General features: G+C 39.3%; 2 protein-coding genes and 1 long non-coding RNA gene across 4 annotated transcripts in view; 1 reads left to right on the forward strand and 2 right to left on the reverse strand.

Moving 5' to 3' along the window:
* The window catches only part of UBQLN1 (ubiquilin 1), a 34,393-nt gene extending 27,788 nt beyond the window's left edge, over positions 1 to 6,605 (forward strand). The window contains exons 10-12 of the mRNA XM_005868336.1: positions 738 to 853; positions 1,365 to 1,533; positions 4,640 to 6,605. Coding sequence (XP_005868398.1) covers positions 738 to 853; positions 1,365 to 1,533; positions 4,640 to 4,792 — 438 coding nt within the window. The 3' untranslated portion in view covers positions 4,793 to 6,605. The remainder of the gene's footprint in view (positions 1 to 737; positions 854 to 1,364; positions 1,534 to 4,639) is intronic.
* Positions 6,606 to 15,071: 8,466 nt separating this feature from the next.
* Positions 15,072 to 17,071, reverse strand: LOC106726447. The gene is made up of 2 exons (XR_001362523.1): positions 15,721 to 17,071; positions 15,072 to 15,194 (listed from the first exon to the last, which is right to left on the reverse strand). It is a non-coding gene; the product is annotated as an uncharacterized LOC106726447 (long non-coding RNA).
* Positions 17,072 to 17,762: 691 nt separating this feature from the next.
* The window catches only part of IDNK (idnK, gluconokinase homolog (E. coli)), a 4,818-nt gene continuing 1,117 nt past the window's right edge, over positions 17,763 to 21,463 (reverse strand). For both annotated transcript variants that reach the window (XM_005868283.2, XM_005868282.2), the window contains exons 3-4: positions 19,448 to 19,491; positions 17,763 to 18,471 (exon numbers count right to left, since the gene is read on the reverse strand). In XM_005868283.2, the coding sequence (XP_005868345.1) occupies positions 18,126 to 18,471; positions 19,448 to 19,491 (390 nt within the window). In that variant the 3' untranslated portion in view covers positions 17,763 to 18,125. The remainder of the gene's footprint in view (positions 18,472 to 19,447; positions 19,492 to 21,463) is intronic.

Consider the following 21,463-nt stretch of genomic DNA (forward strand, 5'->3'; position numbering starts at 1 on the left):
TGTCATATAAGGAAGATTTTTATTATTGAAAAGTACTTGAGATTGCCATGGTATTTTATTACTTACAAAGATAGGAAAGAAGTCAGTCTTGGTGTTATGAAGTTATTTAGTCTTTGTAGTTCTCAGTCTGTTAAATATTATGTAAATGATTCTCAGGCATGTAAAACAGTATCCAAGATTCGTTAGTGCTCTTGATCTATTGTAATGATGCAAGCCTATCTATATTGATTAGTCAGGTGCTGTATATTTGGAAGTAGTGAAGCTGAACTCAGGACATATGTATTAACTTCAAATTTGGAACTTGTTTTAGAGTGTAGTTTACTGGTAAAATTGTTACATCAGCAACATGTAACACTTGGTCAGGAGGAATATGTGGCTTTCACCATATTACTATGTTACATTAACTTTGCTTTTTGGAGTTGTCACTTAGAAATAATATTTTCATCTTCCGTTGGAGGAGAACAGGTGTGGCTTCCAGAGGATCTCCTAATTGTCTTTTATTATGAAAAATTGGTTTTCATGATGGATTTGGGAGGACATGTAGTAAAAATGTGCACACTAGGTTTGCTATCAGAGAGGAGGTTCTTGTATTTATTTTGGGAAAGAAATTATGGATTATCAGTGTCTTAACAGTACAGTTTTTTACTTTTCTCCAAAAACATAGCAAAGAAAACATTTGAATTTTACCTTCACTGATTGTAATCCCTCAATAACCACTGGTTTTCTTTCTTCCTTAGATGCAGAATCCTGATACATTATCGGCAATGTCAAACCCTAGAGCAATGCAGGCCTTGTTGCAGATTCAACAGGGTTTGCAGACATTAGCAACGGAAGCACCTGGCCTCATCCCAGGGTAGGCTTATTTGGGAAAGATTATGAAAGTGTATGATAGTTACTTTCTCTCTTGGAGAATATTAGGCCTAATATCATTTTGCCTTTTGTTAAGAGATAGTTTTTTATTTTTTAATATGATTTTTATTGAAAAAAAATTTTTTTTTTTTGAGAGAAAGGGAGAGAAAAAAACATTGATGTGAGGGAGAAACAGCAGTTGGCTGCCTCCTGCATGCCCCCTACTGGGGATCGAGTCCCAAACTCTGGCATATGTCCTGGCTGGGTGTTGATCTTGTGATCCTTTGGTGCATAGAACAATGCTCAAACAACTGAGCCACACAGGCTAGGACTGCTGAGATTATTTTCAAGACAGAGCTTTCAAAGTTAAAAAAAGCTCTCACTTAGTCTAACTTGGCTACTATTATGTTAAAATGTTACTGATTTATTACCAGCTGCCCTGGTCTGGCCTCTTGTATGAAATAGACATACAAGTCCAGGAATTTAGGTTTACTACCAATTTGTGCTTTCCCTAGCTTTACTCCTGGCCTGGGGACATTAGGAAGCACTGGCGGCTCTTCAGGAACCAATGGCTCTAGCTCTGCCCCTAGTGAAAACCCAAGACCCACAGAAGGAACCACGGAACCTGGACACCAGCAGTTTATCCAGCAAATGCTGCAGGCTCTTGCTGCAGTAAATCCTCAGGTAGTGATTCTTTTCTGCTCACACTTTACATGCCTTTATGTTAGAAATCCCCTCCCCCTCTCAAAAGAAAATGAAAGAAAAGAAAGTGGCAATCTTTTAGGGTTCAGATTATAATCTGAAGTACAGTCTTAAGAATATTTATTCTAAAGCAGGCCTTACAAAAATTGTTAACTTTGATACTATATTAGACACTAAAACATTTTAGTTGTAGAGAAGAAATGCTAAAATTTTGCCTTATTTTTTATAAGATGTCTTTAAAATGCATTCTTTTTTGGAGTCCCTATTTGAAAATTATTTAAATACTAGAGGCCCAGTGCGTGAAATTACGCCACCGCCGCCACGGGACCCATCAGTGCACCTCCTGGTGACCAGTCATTTGGTCATTATGGCATTATGGCTACTGGCTTTTTATAATATAGATGTTCATTTTATAAAAGTTTGTCAGGGAGGAATAAAGAACTTGGTTATCCCAAATAATTTCCTGAACAACTATAATCTAGTCTGTATTTTGATTAAAAAAAAAAAATCCTTCTAGTCAAGATGGCAGCATAGGTAAACGATTAATACAGAATAATCATCATTCAGAACCACCTGAAATCTAGCTGAGCAGAAGTACTACAACTAAGGAATTAAAGAAGAAGCACATGAAGACTGGTAGGAGGGACGGCGAGCTGGAGCAGAATCACAGCACTGGCTGGTCCCACACCCACATGTGGTCGTTTAAAATCAGGAGGGATATCTTGGCACAGCAGCTCTTCCACTGTAGTAGCAGCTGGTCCTCTCAAGTGATTGGCCTAAGGGTCAACCCCTCCCAGTGACACCAACATAAATCAAGGCTCAACTGCAATAGGACAGTGCACACAGCTCAGACGGGCACACCTGAAGTGCCCAGCTCAGAAGACTGCAGAGGCTGAGCCACTGTGCTTTACAGGGCACCACTACCCAAGGCAACTCTACCAAATGTGAGAGACATAGCAGATCTAATATATAGAAACAAACACAGGGAAGCAACCAAAATGCAGAGACAAAGAAAGAACAGAAAAAATCTCCAGAAAAAGAACTAAATGATGGAAGCAAGAAAAAACTATTAGGTACAGAGTTCAAAACACTGGTTATAATGATGCTCAAGGAACTTAGTGAGAAATTCAAGGAACTTAGTGAGAACATCAACAATATAAAAAAAGGATCGGTTAGGAATGAAGGATACACTAACTGAAATAAAAAATAATTTACAGGGGATCAACAGTAGAGTAAGGCTGCTGAGAATCCAAATCAAGAATTTGTGGAACATAAGGAAATAACACCCAATCAGAACAGCAAAAAGAAAAAAGAAAGTGTAAGGAGCCCTGGGACAACTTCAAGCATACCAACATTTGCATAATGAATTGGAAGGAGAAAGCAGGAGCAGGAAATTGAAAAACTACTTGAAAAGTAATGACAGAAAACCTCCCTTACCCGGTGAAAGAAATAGACATACAAGTCCCAGGAAGCATAGAGTCCCAAACAAGATGAACCCAAAGAGGCCCACACTAAGACACATCATAACTAAAATGCCAAAGGTAGACAAAGAGAAAATATGAAAAGCAGCAAGAGAAAAGCAGTTAGTTACCTTTAAGAGAGTGCCCATACAACTGTCATCTGATTTCTCAACAGAAACTTTGCAGGCCAGAAAGAAATGGCAAGAAATATTCAAAGTGATGAAAAGCAAGGACCTACAACCAAGATTACTCTACCCAGCCAAGCTGTCATTTAGAATGGAAGGTCAAATAAAGAGCTTCCCAGACAAGGAAAAGCTAAAGGAGTTAAAAACCAGTATTACATGAAATGTTAAAGGGTCTTCTTTAAGAAGAAAAAAAAGAAAAGATAAAAAATATGAACAATAAAATGACAATAAATATCAACAATTGAATCTAAAAATTAACATAAATGAACAAGCAAAACAGAAACCCTCATATATACAGAGAACATTTTGACAGATGGGAGGGGGGATGGGTGTAAAGGTGAAGGGATTGAGAATACAAACTAGTTATAATGTAGTCATAGGGATGTAAAGTACAGATAGGGAATAACTATATGGTGTCAGGTGGGTATGAGATTTTTCTGAATGTTCACTTAAGTTTTATAATGTCTGATCACTGAAGTGTACACCTGAAACTAATACAACAATGTATGTCAACTGCAATTGAAAAAATTTTAAAAGATTTTTAAAAATCCTCACTACCTCACTACTACTTCCTGTGGTAAGTTGGTGTTACATGCATATACCTCACAAATAGGTCTAAAAAATGCAGGCTCATAATAATGTTCTTGTATCTGGAAGTATTTATTGGCTTTACCAAGAATCTGCCATTGAACAAAGATGATTATAGTTCAAATCTGGTATGGTAGGTTGCCTCCAAACTTCTGCCTGGCAAAAATATAGCATGCTTTCTGATTTTCAGGTTTTATTAAATACAATAAACAGAACAGGGTTTATCTAACACAAGTATTTGTATCCTCAGTAACTTGCATAGCTCTGGCTCAGTAAAAATTCATGGACTTAATAAGAAAAAAGATTTTAGCTGTTGGAGAGAGTTATATAAGTTGAATAATCTATAGACTTCCCCATTATCAGGTTGGCCAGGGTTGATTAATCATTTATGTATTTTTGTCTTAACCTCATTTCTGAAGAAAGATCTGACACAGCTGAATTGTCAGAAATCTGTGGGCCTGAAACTGGAACTCTTTCTGAAGACTTTGGCCAGTGCAGAAATAAGCCTCATTAGAACTTTAAAATTTTATACACAAGCACATGACTTTTATAATTACCCAGTTGGTCAGTAGCTACAAAATAAGTAATCTAATTCTAAGCTATTTGCATATATAGACTTTCTATTTATTTATTTATGAGCTTCTTAAATATATGTAAAGAATGGTTGAGGTTTATTAAAAATTTTTTTAAGTATGTGATCTATTTGACATGATTGTTTAGGTATAAATTAGCAAAATAAAGTGCTAGAGGTCTTTTAAATATGTTGAACATGTTTCGAGAGAGAGAGAGAGAGAGAGAGGCCAGTGCTTTTGTAGCTCAGACTTTTGGTTAATTTTTTTTTTTTTTCCTTAACAGCTACAGAGTCCAGAAGTCAGATTTCAGCAACAACTGGAACAACTCAGTGCAATGGGGTTTTTGAACCGTGAAGCAAACTTGCAAGCCCTGATCGCAACAGGAGGTGATATCAATGCGGCTATTGAAAGATTACTGGGCTCCCAGCCATCATAGCAGCATTTCTGTATCTTGAAAAAAATGTAATTTATTTTTGATAACGGCTCTTAAATCTTTAAAATACCTGCTTTATTTCATTTTGACTTTTGGAATTCTGTGCTGTTATAAACAAACTCAATATGATGCATTTTAAGGTGGAGTACAGTAAGATAATGTGGGTTTCTCTGTGTGGTTTTATTTTTCTTGTGGAACAATGGGAATCAATGCTTTTTCATTTAAGGCTACTGCATGCATCAAACACTTCTGCATTTATTGTAATTTTTTTAAAAAACTTCACCTTTTGTAGTGGGTGAACAGATTTTTGTCCTGCATCTGTCCAATTTATTTGCTTTTTAAACATTAGCCTATGGTAGTAATTTATGTAGAATAAAAGCATTAAAAGAAGCAAATCATTTGCACTCTATAATTTGTGGTTACAATATTCCTTATTGTGACTTTGGCATGTATTTTTGCAAACAAAATGCTGTAAGATTTACACTACTGACAGTTTTACTTTATTTGTATACAATATATTATGCACATTTGGGAATGCATTTCTAGAAACATACAGCAGTAGGTTATCTTGAGCAAAACACTTATAAATAAAAAAGTAAAGATAAGGAAATAAAGTTAAATATTTCCTAATTGTGTAGAATCTTACAGCATCTTTGATAAACATCTTTCAGCAAAAGTGCCAGTTAGGTTTGTTGACTATATAGTAGAAAAGCTGATTCTGGTTATCTCTTTCAGGACATTTAATTGTACAGACAACATAATGTAACATTGTCTCAACATTAACTGATTAATTGTAAATTACCTTAATTTTTGTGCAGACAGAAGGAGCACTGTAATATAACCCAAAAGTGCATTTGCCTAAGACTTTTCAGCTTCTCCCATAGGTAGTTTAACAGGCATTACAGTTTGTAATTGAAATGTTGCTTTCACTGAAAGTGTCTTGATGTTTCAGTTATTTTTAATTGCCATATAAAAATAGATCTATCTTTTGGGTTTATCAGATTTCTCATGCATAGGCAATACATGAACTTAAAATGAGTTGTGAGCTACTTGTTTCTGAAGTGTTTCGGTAGTTTATTAAGAAATAGGTAAATATTGTGCTTTTCAGAGCCTCAGAGAGGGGAACTTGGGGGAGGGGGTGGGGATCTATCCTGGAGTGGGCCAGCCTAAATAACACTGGTGTAACCAAGGTTCTGTTAGGATTTCTGTGCATATGATGTAGTAAACAGGTATCATTCAGCGGTGATAAACAAGAGCCGTTTTAACAATGTTGAATACATTTGGCTGTTCTACAGCCTTTTTCTTTCCTCCTCAGAGAAGTTCTGTTTGCCTAAATCTCAAATTGTTGGTGTGGTACATTCCTTTAGGACCAATTAAACATAACTTTGGGTCAGTAATATATTTGGCTGACTCTGGTTCAGTATTCTCTTAGGTCATTATAGTCTCATGTACAGGAAATTAAAATGTTCAAGTTACCTAAAAGGAGTTCAGACCAATAAAATCAAAGGAAATACAAGTTGAATTGTATTACTTCTGTAAGTTGCTTGCTATTAAAAAGGGTTAAGAGGTCAAGTTGCCCACCAGCCATGCACTGTTCTGACACTTTCCCCAGGAGGAAAACTTGTATGAAGGTCAAGGTGGAGGCATGGCTAGAGGAAGTTGTTCAGGATTACTCATGTGTCTTTGCTCTCTCTGCCTTATGCCTCAGTCTGGTTTAAAATCTTGTACTGGCGAATGGTGATATACAGTGTGGGATAGTGTCATAACCAATTTGACAGTTATTAATCACAAAATAACAATAAATCTCTAGCTTTTACATTTGGTTTGTCTTGCCTCTTTTGTGGGGAAAAAATTTCTTTCTTGGACCATGTATTTTAAAGACTTGATTTACCTCAGATTTTATCATGTTTTAGATTATTCTTTATTAATTTTTAAAGTTTCTCTAGTTAAAATATGTCCATACACTGTACTGGAATGTTAGGTGACCTGGGCGCTTCTGCTTTTTTTGATACCTGACTAGTTGACTGAGTAAAGGCATCACGATTTCTTTGTTATAAAAATAGTGATGGAGCCTATGTGGCAGACTGGACTGGTGATCTCTTCAGTACCTTTCAGCTGCTGCAGTGGTATGATTTTGCATGTTTCTGTTGTTATTAATCCTCACCTGAGGATATTTTTTCCTTTGATTTTTTTTTAGAATGGAAGGGTAGAGACAGAGAGAGACACATCAGTTGGTTGCCTCCCACACATAGGCTTAAAGCATTAAAAAGACACTTAAAATAGTGTAGGCTTAAATTGTTCTCATATTGGATTATTACAAATTGAATAAAGAATGGAGTGGTGAGCCCGGCCGTTGTGGCTCAGTGGTTGAGTGTTGACCTATGAACCAGGAGGTCATGGCTCAATTCTCGGTCAGGGCACATGCCTAGTTGTGGTCTTGGTCCACAGTGTGGAGCATGCAGGAGGTAGCCAATCCATGATTCTCTCTCATCATTGATGTTTCTCGCTTTCTCTCCCTCTCCCTTCCTCTCTGAAATCAATAAAAATATATTAAAAAGAGAGAATGGAGTGGTGAAAATAGTATTTCAGGATTTTATTTCCCAAGTGGGATATTTGTGATACTCTGTGTTTTTCAGAATTAGAGTTTGAGTTGGCTTAAATATAGTAATAAGGGTTTTTTTGTTTGGGGAGACATTATTACTATGTTAATAGGCAAATTACAGCAAAATAGGACAGGTAAAAATGTCACTAACATCCTATATAATAAAAGGCTAATATGCAAATTGTCCCCTCAACCAGGAATTTGACCAGGGGGCGAGGCTAGCTGGCCAACCGCCTGCGGCCCCTCCCCTGACCGGTCAACTGCCTGTGGCCCCTCCCCCTGGCCGGCCCTGCCCGATTGGCCCTGATTGGGGCAGGCCTGTGGGACCCCACCCATGCACGAATTCATGCACCAGGCCTCTAGTTAGTGATAAAAGTGAAGCTAGGTCACAGCTCTATGTACTCAACCAAAACAAAAAAGGTTGTGTGATTAAGGCAGGGAAACATAATGTACTGTATTTCCTCTCTTAGAGGTTAATATTATACATGTTAAAGTCAACAAGAAGTCTTGCATTAAAGAAACCTGTTTAAAGTTATTTAATCCAGCCTTTTCTTACTTTTCCTATCCTTTCACTTAACTGTTCTTCAAGGTAATGATATTTCCAGTGAACACACTTTGGGAAAACTATTCTTAGCAGATCTACTTCCCTGGTTCTGCACATCGTATTTTCTTCTCTGGAATTTCATCTGTCTTCAGCTTACATAAAGCCTACATTCCTTCTAGGCTCAGTTCTGAAGTCTTACTAAACTTTGCTAACCAGTGATTTATTTACTGTGAACTACTTAGCCTTCACTCCTAAATGCTGCATTTTGCCTTTCTCATTCACCTTACAGTTTGGGTGGGACATGTTTGTTTTCTGCTGAAATTTTCTTATCAGTTACTTAAATAATATTGTTTTTTCCTCAATCAACCATAAGCAACCATTGCCTCAGAAAGTTAACATTTTTATTTTTAAAAAAATATATATTTTTTATTGATTTCAGAGAGAGAAAGGGAGAGGGGGAGAGAGAAACATCAATGATGAGAGAGAATCGTTGATTGGCTGCTTCCTGCACACCCCCTACAGGGGATCGAACCCGCAACCTGGGCATAGGCCCTGACCGGGAATCGAACCTGTGACCTCTTGGTTCCTGGGTCGACCCTCAACTGCTGAGCCACACCCAGCTGGACAACATCACACTTTTATCCATCAGTAAATCGTACAGGCTTTGCCTTCAAAACATATCCCAACTCTGACTTCTTTCCATTACCACTGCTACCAACCTGTTGAGTACCAGATTCTTTTCTAGTTGCTGAAAGTAGAGCAGCAAATAAAATAAAGTTCTGTCCATATGGAGTTTACATAGTCGAATGTAGAGAGGCAGACAGTAAACAAAACACATATATATGCCCTGTTAGATAATGACAAGTGATTTGGTGAAAAATTAAGAGTAATAAGGAGGCTGGTTTTAGGAAGAAGGTGTTTTTACTTTATATAGCCAGAGAAAGCCTCAATGAGAAGGTGACATTTAAATAGAGACTTATCAAATATTTATCTGGGAGGGTGAATAATTTTCCAGGGAAGAGATACAACTAATGAAAAGGCCCTGTAATGTGAGTGTCCTGAGTGTGTTTAGAACGCAGGAAGTTGGTATGAATGCAAGGTAAGCTAGGAAGAAAGTGTTTTAGGGAATACAATGGGAGAGAGGAGGGCAGGGGAGTGGCTTAGGTGTTTGATGTGTCCCATCCTCAGAGTTTTTGATTTACTAATTAGTAGAATTTACATTTCTAACAATGTTGGACATGAGACCTAGGGCGGCCAGGGTGGAAGACTTTTAAGAGGTAATAATCTTGGTGAGAGATTGTATGAGCTTAGGTTAGGTTGGTAGCAGTGGTAGTGGAAATAAGTCAGAGTTGGGGTATGTTTTGAAGGCAAAGCCTGTACGATTTACTGATGGATAAAAGTGTGAAGGTAAGAGCAAGAGAAGTATCAGTTATCAAGCAAGACAAACAAGGTAGAAGGGCACATATGGGGAGGAGTATAAACCAGTAGTTTTGACATATTAAGTGGGATGTACTTGGTATGCATAGAAGTGCAGAGAAGATGATGATTGGCGGAGAGGTTCAGGCTATAGACAAGTAGTTGCCTGTATGTATAGCTGATATTTAAAGCCAAAAGAACAAGATCAGAAGTTCTCAACCAGAAGCAGTTTTGCCCCCCAGGGCGCTTCTGGCAATATTTGGAGACACATTTTTGATTGGGGCTGCTATTGGCATCTAGTGAGTAGACGCCAAGAATGTTGCTAGACATTCTACAATGTACAGGACAGTCTCCCACAACAGAGAATGATCTGGGCCAAAATGCTAAAGCCAAAAGCTTTCTCTAAGATCAGGAACAAGGCACGAATGCTCACTATCACCACTTATATTCTACATAGTAGTAGTAGTCCTAGCCAGAGCAATGAGACAAGAAAAAGAATTAAAAGGCATCCAAAACAAAAAGGAAGAAATAAAACTATTTGTAGATGATATGACACTATATATAGAAAACACTAAAGACTCTCATCAAAAAACTATTAAAAGTAATAAATGAATTCAGTAAAGTTAAAGGATACAAAATTAATATACAGAAATCTGTTGCATTTTTATACACCAAAAGGAGAAATTAAAGTAATCCCATTAACATTTGCATAAAACATAAAATATGTAGGAATAAATTTAACCTAGATCGAAAGAGTGTAAGTCTTTAAAAAACTGTAAGACACTGAAGAAAGAAAGTGAAGAGGATACAAATAAATTGAAGAATATACCATGCTCATGGATTGGAAGGATTGATATTGTTAAAATGTTGGTGGGATTGCGAATTGGTGCAGCCACTATGGAAAACAATGTGGATTTTCCTCAAAAAATTTAAAAATAGAGCTGTCATATAATCCAACAATACCATTTCTGGGTTTTTATTTGAGGAAAAAAGTACAAATTAAAAAATATATATGTACCCTTATGTTCATTGCAGCATTATTTACAATAGCCAAGATATGGGAGTAACCTAAGTGTCCAGAGATGAATAGATAAAGAAGATGTGTACATATAAAATGGAATATTACTGAGCAATAAAAGAATGAAATGTTGCCCTTTGCAACAACGTGGGTGGACCTAAAGTATATTATGCTGAGTGAAATAAGTCAGAAAGACAAATACTATTATAATTTCACTTCCAAGTAAAATCCAAAAAAACCCCAAAAAACAATAAACCCATAGATCTAGAGAACAGGCTTCTGATTGTCAAATGGGGGAGGAGGTTGAGGGGTGGTTGAAATTTTTAAAAAAGGTACATAGATTAAAAGGAAAAGTGGTACAAAAACAACAAAATGTTAATAGTGCCAAGGTTGAGAATTCCAGACTAGATGAGTTTTAGAGGAAGAATGTTGATAAGCACACTTGGGGGAGATTGAGCCCTGCTTCACTCTAACTTGCAGTTCAGGGGGGTTAGAGGAAGCCAACAAAGGAGATCAACAGGCAGGCAGATAGTAGAGTGGAAAGCAAGGAAGGTCTTGAAAGCTAGTGAAGAAACCTTTCACAAGGATAAAGATGGCAAATTAACTGTTAAATGCTGTTACTTCTGATGCTTCTCATGGATTGGATATTCACCTCTGGTATTTAATAAAAGGAAAGACCATCATTGTTGATAGGGGTTTTATAGAGCGATGAGGGTCAAATTCTGGTTGGAATAGACTGACGAGATTTTAGCAGACAGTTTTCAAGTAAAGAGAATCAGAAAAAAGGGGGCAGTGGTGATGGTGTGGAAGAAGTTTGCCTTTTGTATTATTTTAAGAGGGGAAGTACTATACAGGGTGGGGCAAAGTGGGTTTACAGTTGTATGTGAAACAGTTTATCCCTATAGAATTATTAATTACTAGAGGCCCGATGCATGAAGATTCATGAAGAATGGGCCTTCCTTCCCCTGGCTGCCGGCACCACCTTCGCTCTGGCCCAGAGCTGCCTTTCTGCCTTCCCACGCTGCCCAGAGGCCCTGAGGTGGCTGGGGCAGCATGGAACGCCTGCATCGTCGGACGATGCAAGCATCCTGCCCGCCCCCAGCCGCTTGGTGCCTGCGTATGCAAATTAGCCCGCCATCTTTGTTGGGTTAATTTGCATACTCCTGATTGGCTGGTGGGCGGCATGAAGGTACGGTCAATTTGCATCTTTTTATTAGTGTAGATTGTTTTCCATACTGGAAACATACTTTCCCCCACCCTATATATAGCATGTTTGTATTCTAATGGGAATGATCCTGTGTGTGTGTTGAGAGGGACTTGATTTAGGAGAGTATGAAGTAATTGTTTTCTACCAAACATACAAAGAAAGCAGTTATCGCTAGCTTTTGATCCCCAGAATAGGTTTAATAAATAAATAAGCACCTCTGTTACATGAACTAAAGTGTGAGGGAGAAGATTTCTCTGCCTTTCCAGTCACCATTTTCAGCTTAGAGCTGCCTTTGCTTGTCAGTAGGAGTGGTACTTTCCCAGCCCATCTGAACTTTTTGTGGTCAACCCTTTTGGGAGTGGAGAAACAGCACTTTCCTCCCAACATCTTTGCTTCAGTGAGATGAAATAGAATGAGCTCGAGAGTCTTCCAGAGCTGGTACAGTGTGATGAAGAACATCCTCAGATGATAATTTCAATTCATTAACACATGTATTTCAGACCCCCTTATTATTAGGTAGCCTGTCCCAGATCCACAAGTCAGTCTGTCTTAACCATTCTATGCTTAGAACAGAGCTAGGTGCATAGAGGAGCTCCCAGCATAATTTCCCTCAAAAGACCAGAGCTGAATGTGGCACCCAATTTTTTAATGGGATATAAAAAGTAGCTGCTGTATATTCTAGCTAGTTTTTTGTTGTTGTTGTTTTTTACTTATTTATTGTCTAAAGTTTTACATATGTCTCCTTTTCCCCCAATTGACCCCTCCCCCCCAGCCATTCCCACTCCAGGCAAGCTTCCACCGCCCCAGTGTCTCTGTCCATTGGTTATGCTAATATGCATACATACAAGTCCTTTGGTTGCTCTCTAACCCCACCTCCCCTGCCATTTGTCTCTGGATCTATTCTTGTTCATCAAATTATGTTGATCATTATTTGATCACATATGAGTGAGATCATGTGATATTTATCTTTCTCTGCTGGCTTATTTCGCTTAGCATAATGCGCTCTAGTTCCATCCATGCTGTTGCAAATGGTAAAAGTTCCTTTTTTATAACAGCATAGTATTCCATTGTGTAGATGTACCACAGTTTTTTAATCCACTCATTGCTGATGGGCACTTAGGTTGTTTCCAAATCTTAGCTTTTGTAAATTGTGCTGCTATGAACATAGGGTGCATATATCCTTTCTGATTGGTGATTCTGGTTTCTTGGGATATAGCCCTAGAAGTGGGATTACTGGGTCAAATGGGAGTTCCATTTTTAAATTTTTGAGGAAACTCCATACTGTCTTCCACAGTGGCTGCATCAGTCTGCATTCCCACCAGCAGTGCATGAGTGTTCCTTTTTTTCCACATCCTCGCAAACACTTGTCATTTGTTGATGATAGCCATTCTGACAGATGTGAGATAGTATCTCATTGTTGTTTTGATTTGCATCTCGGGTGATTAGTGACTTTGTGCATGTTTTTATATGTCTCTTGGCCTTCTGTATGTCCTCTTTCGAAAAGTGTTTATTTAGATCCTTTGCCCATTTTTTGATTGGATCATTTATCTTCCTTTTGTTAAGTTGTATGAGTTCTCTGTAAATTTACATAAAGCAATTATTCTTACAGAACAGAACATTTTAGGATGTTTCAATAGCAAGTTACTGCATTACATGATAGGCAGCTGACAGTTCCAGGAGAAAGACCTATAGCATTATGGAATATAACCAACCATATGATCTCTGCATACTATGGCACTGGTGTTTGCCACAAGAAAGGTAACGAAGATATGCTCCCCATCCATTGAGAAAAATAGGTTGAATATTAAAAACAATAGTGAAAGAACTAATACTAATAATATTTGTGATACAATATTATGTACAATATTATAAATAATAAATTAAAATTAATTTATTGACTGCTTAATATCTGCTAGGCAGTGTGCTAAAATGCACTGTATGCATAATTTTTTCAATAGTCACAATAACTATTACTATAATCCTCAACTACTACCATCCTCAATTTTCTGATGAGAAAATTCCTGCTTGAATATATAAAATACCTTGAGCAAACTCTACAAACAAACGTGCGGCAGAAGTAGAGTGCAAAACTAGGTCTTTGAGTAAAAGCCATAATGTTCCCCCTGGGAGGGTGTGGGAGCTGCCCAGGTGGGAATTATGCCCTGTAATATTTATCTGTACAAAGTGGAAATAGGGTAAATAGTGATGTCGAGTGTCTGTTTTAAGAAGAAGAAAGTAAATTAGAGAATAAAGGCAGTCAAATACAAGGTGACAGAAAGACACTAGAGTTCAGGTGGTAAGAGTATACAGATATTGTATTATAAAGTTGCACACCTGAAATTTATATAGTGTTATAATCCTGTATTACCCCCAATAAATTTAATTTTTAAAAAAAGAAGAAAGAGGAGTCAAAAAGTAGAGTGATTTGTTGATGGCTTTGAAATGTGTGTGTTAGTCTTTTTTTTTTTTTAAATATATTTTATTGATTTTTTACAGAGAGGAAGGGAGAGGGATAGAGAGTTAGAAACATCGATGAGAGAGAAACATCAATCAGCTGCCTCCTGCACACCCCCCACTGGGGATGTGCCCACAACCAAGGTACATGCCCCTGACCGGCATCGAACCCGGGACCCCTCAGTCCACAGGCCGATGCTCTATCCACTGAGCCAAACCGGCTACGGCTCTAGTAGTTTTTTGATGGAGTCTTTGGGGTTTTCTATGTATAGTATCATGTCATCTGCTAATAAGAACAGTTTTACTTCTTCTTTTCCAGTTTGGATGCCTTTTATTTCTTCTTCTTGTCTGATCGCTATGGCTAGCACTTCCAGGACTATATTGAACAGGAGTGGTGAAAGTGGGCATCCCTGCCTTGTTCCTGTTCTTAGGGGAAATTAGTTTAGTTTTTGCCCATTGAGTATGATTTTAGCTGCAGGTTTCTCATATAAGGCTTTTATTATGTTGAGGTATGATCCCTCTATTCCTACTTTGCTGAGAGTTTTTATCAAGAAAGGGTGTTGGATTTTGTCAAATGCTTTTTCTGCATCAGTTGATATGATTATGTGATTTTTGTCTCTCAGTTTGTTTATGTGATGTATCACGTTTATTGATTTGCAGATATTGTACCAGCCTTGCATCCCTGGAATAAATCCCACTTGGTCATGGTGTATGATCTTTCTAATGTAATGCTGAATCCGATCTGCTAGAATTTTGTTGAGGATTTTAGCATCTATGTCAGTCAAGGATATTGGCCTGTAGTTCTCTTTTTTTGTGGTGTCTTTATCTGATTTTGGAATTAGGGTAATGTTGGCTTCATAGAAAGAGCTTGGAAGTGTGCCTTCCTCTTGAATTTTTTTTGAATAGTCTGAGGATCCAGCTAGGTTTTTAAAAAGGCTATTCAGGCACATTCTCAACTCCTTATACTTCCCAGAAAGTAAAGGGACTTTCCCCTGTGTTGTGGTTATCCAATGCTTTATAACAAACGACCTCACAGCTTGGTGGCTTAGAACAAAATCAATCATTTATTTTATTCACAAATTAGCAATGTTGGCTGGGCTTGGTGTAAGTAGCTGGAGCAACTTGACTTGGTCTGGAGAATTTACTTTGCAAAGGCTTATTTACCTGGCTGTGGACTTGCTACATGCTTTTATCTGGGAGTCCAGTTTGGGTCTCAGTTTCTCTCCACATGGGCTTTTCCAGGGCCACTTGTACTTTCTTACATGAACATGGTAGACAAGTATCTTGAGAAAAATGAAAGCTGTCAGTTTTTTCAAGGTGTGAGCCCCAAACTGACCTAGTGTCAAAGTTAAGGGTCATAGGCCCTGTTGCTTGATGGGTATCAAAAATTTTGTGAATTTATGACTACTTTAATCCACTACACACTATGATTCCAGAAGAGGAAAAGTGTTGGAGCAGCACATTTTTCTCCTCCAATGTGTACTTTTCTCTAGGGAGGAGTGACTTAACTGCCTGTTGAATATTGTAGGAGGAAGTAGGTACATGGACTGAGCCCCTTTTATTTGGGAAAGTCTCTCCAAAAGGTAGCATGCATCTAGCCTGCTGTCCTAGCATATGGTGGTAAGGTTGGTGAGTTAGGCTCAGCTCTTACGGTTCTCTTTTTTGCTAATATAAATGAACAGAACTTAACTACTGTGACTATTTTAAAGTACATTCACAATGTACAACCATCAAAATCCTTCACAACTCATTGTCACCTAGAAGGGAAACCACTTAATCACTCACCATTACCCCCATGCCCCAGCCCCTGCCAACCACTAGTCTGCTTCTAACTCTATGGATTTATACATCCTGGATATTTCATATAATTGGAATGATGTAGTATGTGGCCTTTGTGTGTGGCTTCCGTCACTTAGCATGGTTTTAAGGTTCATCCATGTCAGTACTTCATTTCCTTTAATGGTTGAGTAATAATTCCATTGTAAGGATGGTATTGCATTTTATTTATTAATCTGTTGGTGGGCATTTACATCATTTGGATATTGTGAATAATGCTGCTATAACATCTGATTTGACCTGGTCAAGAGTTGGGGAGGGGTGGAGGGAGACCCTAGCAGGGAATAAGAAGGAAGACTCAAGATTCACATACTTCGAAGGAGTTCATAAGCTCCCACACAGTCAGAATAACAGGAGTGGAAGTGTGGCCATAGGACACACTCCCTCAGACCTGGGGATGACAAGTATAACAAGAGCCAATGTTTGAGTAGTTAGTGTGTCAGGTTTCAGCACTTTGCATGCATTATCTCAGTTCTCACAATCTTACGGAATGAAGTGTCCCCATTTTATAGGAGAGGAAAGGTTTAACCCGAACTTCTTCCAGTGGAGGGGGACAAGGTGGAGAGTCCTGCCAGAGGGGGTGGTAAGTGGTGTTTGCAGGGTTGAGGAAATCTTTCATTGGCATTTACTTTGAACCATTCAAACAGTTCTCACCTACCTCTTCTTCCCAGTTCAGAGGCTGGGCAGGGGTGTGGTCAGGGCTGGTGGGGAGCAGCATTCCACCACCCTTTGAACCTGCAACATAACCCTTGGGGGCTGGAGGGGTTCTCAGGACTGGGTGAGCAGTTTGTGCTTGCTGCATCCTCTGGGGCCACCAGAGGGCAGTACTTGCTCACATCTTGGCCTCCCTGTGGCCAGGTATGGGAACATTAGAGCAATAGTGCTCAACCGTATCAGTCTCAATGCCTTTTTTTTAAACAATTATTTTTCTCATGTCCCCTTTAATAAAGTTCACCTAGGGAAATAATAAATATGATGCCTTAACTCTAAAGAACAAATAAGGGAGAGTAGCTTGTAATAAACGAAGGGCTTCAATATGTAATGTCTTTACTAGTCTGGTCTCACAGAGGCCTTGGTAAAATGTGGAGAGCAGACTGGGCCAGGGAGTCCCATGGTTCATTCGCTCAAATTCCATCTTTGCAGTTTTTTGTTGTTGTTACACTTCACCCAAGGATATTTTTATCATTGATTTTTTAGAGAGAGAATGGTAGGGAGGGAGAGAGGGGGAGAGAGAGAGAAAGAGAGAAACATCAATGTGAGAGAGACACATCGATGGGTTGCCTCCTGCATATGCGCCAGCTGGGGCCAGATCAAACCTGCAACCCAGGTATGTGCCACATGCCCTTGACTGGGAATTGAACCTATCACCCTTCTGTGTATGGGACAACACTCTAACCACTGAGCACACGGCCCAGGGCCATCTTTGCAGTTTTTTAAAAAATTTTTTGCTTATTCTTTTATTTTTTAAAATTTTTATTTATTTTTGTTAATCCTCAACCCGAGGTTATTTTTCCATTGATTTTTTTAGAGAGTGTAAGAGTGAGGGGAAAGTCAGAGAAACATTGGTGTGAGAGAAACACATCGATTGGTTGCCTCCTGCATGTGCCCCAACGAGGGCCAGGTCCAGGGCCAGGAAGGAGCCTGCAACCAAGGTATGTGCCTTTGACCGGAATCGAACCTGGGACCCTTTGGTCTGCAGGCCAACACTCTATCCACTGAACCCAACCGGCTAGGGCCTTTGCTGCTTTTTATATCCGTGAACTAGCTGTGCTTTTTATTTACTTATCCTGAAAGGACAGAGGATTCGGAGGTGTATGGTGTAAAATGACTTGCTGGTGAGTGGTTGATTTTGGACACGTTTCTGCTCCCAAGACCAATTTCCAAGGGATGCCAAGGATAGCCAAATTTTACTTATTTGTTGGAATATAGCCTGATCAAGAATGTTCCTAGTAAGGTAATGATTTCAGCACTGATTATATGATATCCTCTGATCATTTGATTGGATCACATGAATTTTAATTTCAGTGGAAGCTTAACTTTCCAAGTCCCCTCTCCTCCAGTGTGCAGAGCATGATGACAAGAGGACCACAAATTCCTAAAATCACATCCAAACAAGTATATTTCAACACATCGTGGTTTGTTCACCCTAACTAGAATTTAGAGTACAGTACCAGCATGGATGCTTTAACATGGTCAGGGACAGGATAGAAATGTATGCCTAGTTCTGTTCTGGACCACTGATAGGAAGTGACTTGGGTTTCATTTTAGAGCTTCCATAATTATAGCAATCATCTCTGGAAGACTTTTGTCCACACTGATTTGGATGAAATTTTCTGGAGCTGAGGGGGGTTCCAGAATATCAAACTGAGACTGCAATAACTCAGGTGGCATAAAATGTCCTTTTCTTTTGAGTAAGCGTCCCGAGATGACCTCAAATGACCCACTCAGATAGACCACAAGGAGCTGCACCTCAGCCGGCTTTCCCTCCTTCCCTGGCTCGTCACATTTTGGAGGTGCACCATCCTTTCCTCGTATTAAGATGTCTCTGTACACTTTCTTCAGAGCTGAGCAGGCTAGGATCACATGCTGTCCCGAGGTTACATCTCTGTTTAAAAAAAAAAAAAATAAAATAAAGACAGGGCGGGAGGCGGAAGTGGTAAAGAATGAAGACGTCGCCGAAACCGGTTTGGCTCAGTGGATAGAGCGTCGGCCTTCGGACTGAAAGGTCCCAGGTTCGATTCCGGTCAAGGGCATGTACGTGGGTTGCGGGCACATCCCCAGTGGGAGATGTGCAAGAGGCAGCTGATCGATGTTTCTCTCTCATCGATGTTTCTAACTCTCTATCTCTCTCCCTTCCACTCTGTGAAAAATCAATAAAATATATTTAAAAAAAAAAAAAAAAAAAAAAAAAAAGAATGAAGACGTTTAAAATACCAGGTGTCCATTCTAGGCCGAGTCCAGTACTACTTCCTGCCAGTGGAAGGTGCTATAAAACGGCGGTCAAGATTCAGGCAGTCCTGGCTTTGGGGTAAAGATCTTCCACTAGTAAACTGAATCATCTTGGGCAAGGTATGTACCTCCCTGACCACCAGTTCATCATCTGTTAAATGGGGCTACTCAGAGGACCTGCCCATGGAACCGTGGGAGGAAGTTTATCAAGGTGCCGGGTCTCAGCTCCTGTGAATGTAGGCTATGGCTCAGGCACAGCCTGCTGTCATTTTTTGAGCACTTTTATACTGATACTGGTTTAAGTACTACTCATGCCTCATCTTGCTAATTCTTCACAGTAATCTGCGACTAGGAACTATTTAACCCCCTTTTCAAATGAAGAAACAGGCTCATAGAAGCCAAGTGGCTGATTCCCAGCTAGTAATTGTGGAGCTGTCTAGGTTTGTGTCCAGAACCCAGCTAAACTATGTCTGTGGCTGATTAAAATCATTGTTGGTTATTTGATAGAAACACATTCCATTCCTGGGATCTTTTATCATCGGTCAGTTGCGATTTCAAGACTATATATTTTACCCTGTACTTTCTGATGGGTCTTCTTGACTCCCTGGTATGCCAAGGCCTGATGCTCTTACCTTAGTAAAATGTCATGCAAGTTGCAAAGCCATGGGATCCTGTCCTGAAATTAGAGCAGACACATAATGACTTTTCCAGCTATTGTTTGTTTGTTCAGAAACATCGTTAATTTTGTCCCTCAATGTTAAGGTCCAGAGAGATCTTAGTGGTTTTAAGAAGTAGCCCATACTCCAGGCCTAGGGATAAATCACTAGGCAGTTAAGCCCAGAAACATTTTCCTGGTTCAGGCGCCAGGGGCTCTTTTCAAAATACTAAAAATTGCCCTAAAATACCAGGCTATATCTCCCCCATCTAATCTCCCTGTTGTATATGTGTTCTCCCTGTTTCTGTTATGATTACAAGTCTCCTTTGATTGTATTGCATGATGGTGCCTCTGATCTCCAATGCAGGGAGATAAGATATTCATAGAAACCCTTATGTCAGCTACCCTTTGGTTCTATTCTTCAAACCCTCCTGAAAGAGAACTCCTGTCAGATAAAAGCACTGTGAGAAATTTATATTTTTCCAAAGACAAGACAGAAGAGGTTTCCTTAGAGCACCCTACAGTGTTTCACAAAGAAATCCTCCTGAGACAAGTTTTCTCTTCCTTCCCGGGGTAAATACTGATTGGCCATAATACATTAAAAAACAACAACCATGTTTTATTATGGAAATTTTAAATATGTACAAAAGCAGACAAAATCGTACAAAACAAACTTCTATGTACTCAACACAGCTTCAACAATTTTCATCAGGGATCGAACCATGACCTCCTGGTTCATAGGTCAACACAGCCACTGAGCCACGCTGGCCGGGCTAACTTAACTCCTATTTGCAACTCACTAAGGAGAAACATAACACTGGTACAGGCACATTTTACACACTATAGAAATGGTTTTCATTACATATGCATATCTGTATAGACATGACATTAGCAACAACAATAATTAAAATATTTATTGAAGGCTTTGGGTATTTCTCTGGGCATATTTTTTGTATTATCTCACTTAATCCTCCCAAGAACCCAATGAAATGGTACCATCTCTAACCCATTTGCCAAAGGTCACACAAGCTTAGAGGTAGAGTCTGGTTATCTACATTTATCTCTAGCACATTATCAGTATTATGTTTAAATTATTACTCTCTTTTATGGTTCACTCCTCCTATCTTCTAAAGTTAAATGTGAACTTAATTTTGATGGTTCAAGGCTTTGAATCATTGCAAACTCAAGCTGCACTCCCTGAAGCAAAGAGAAGTGCACCCTTAGAATGCTCCAGAATTGGGCCCACTAATGTTTACTGACTCAGTCCTTCAAGGCAGGACAAAGGGGAGAGAGAGATTGGGGGCACAACTGGGTGTGAGCCAAGTTCACAGAAAGTGAAAACTGCAGTGCGGGCATTTGGCCGGTTCCATTCTGTCCTGTCCTTTGGACACACTTGGTATGTGGACCTGGCTGGGGCCCCTGTACTGTGGACCTGGACCTTGACCTTGCCATCACAGTGGCTCCTGGGCTACGGCTAGTTAAGCCAACAAATCCACAGTTTGTAAGTGTGGCTTGAGAGAGACCCCTAGGAAATGGTCTCATGATGGTGCATATGGGAATGAAGTGCTATTCATTCATTCCTTCTCTCATTCGTTCATTTACTCACAAATACGCCACCAATATTCTCTGATACTTACTATGTGTCAGGCCCTGGGTATATACAATGGAAGAGAAATGGCCAGTCCCTGCCCCTTTGGAGGTGAAATCTAGTTGCAGAGATAAATATTAATCAAATTCTCACACCCTCAAATGCCAAGTTGCAACTGGGACATGGGCAATAAGGGATATGTTGCCAAGAGAGTTTATTATATGAGGTTTTACTTAAGTAGGTCAGGGAGGGCTTCCTTGAAGAAGTGGCACAGGAGCTGAGATGTGAAGGATGCGCAGGGTTAACTTGGTGGGGAGGGGAAGGAAGTACATTCCAGGCAGTGCGACCAGCAGGTGCAAAGGCCCTGGGAAGGAGCATGGGAGGAGGAACTGAAAGGGGCCACAG

This window comes from Myotis brandtii, unplaced genomic scaffold (genome assembly GCF_000412655.1).
Source record: "Myotis brandtii unplaced genomic scaffold, ASM41265v1 scaffold266, whole genome shotgun sequence".
NCBI lineage: Eukaryota > Metazoa > Chordata > Mammalia > Chiroptera > Vespertilionidae > Myotis > Myotis brandtii.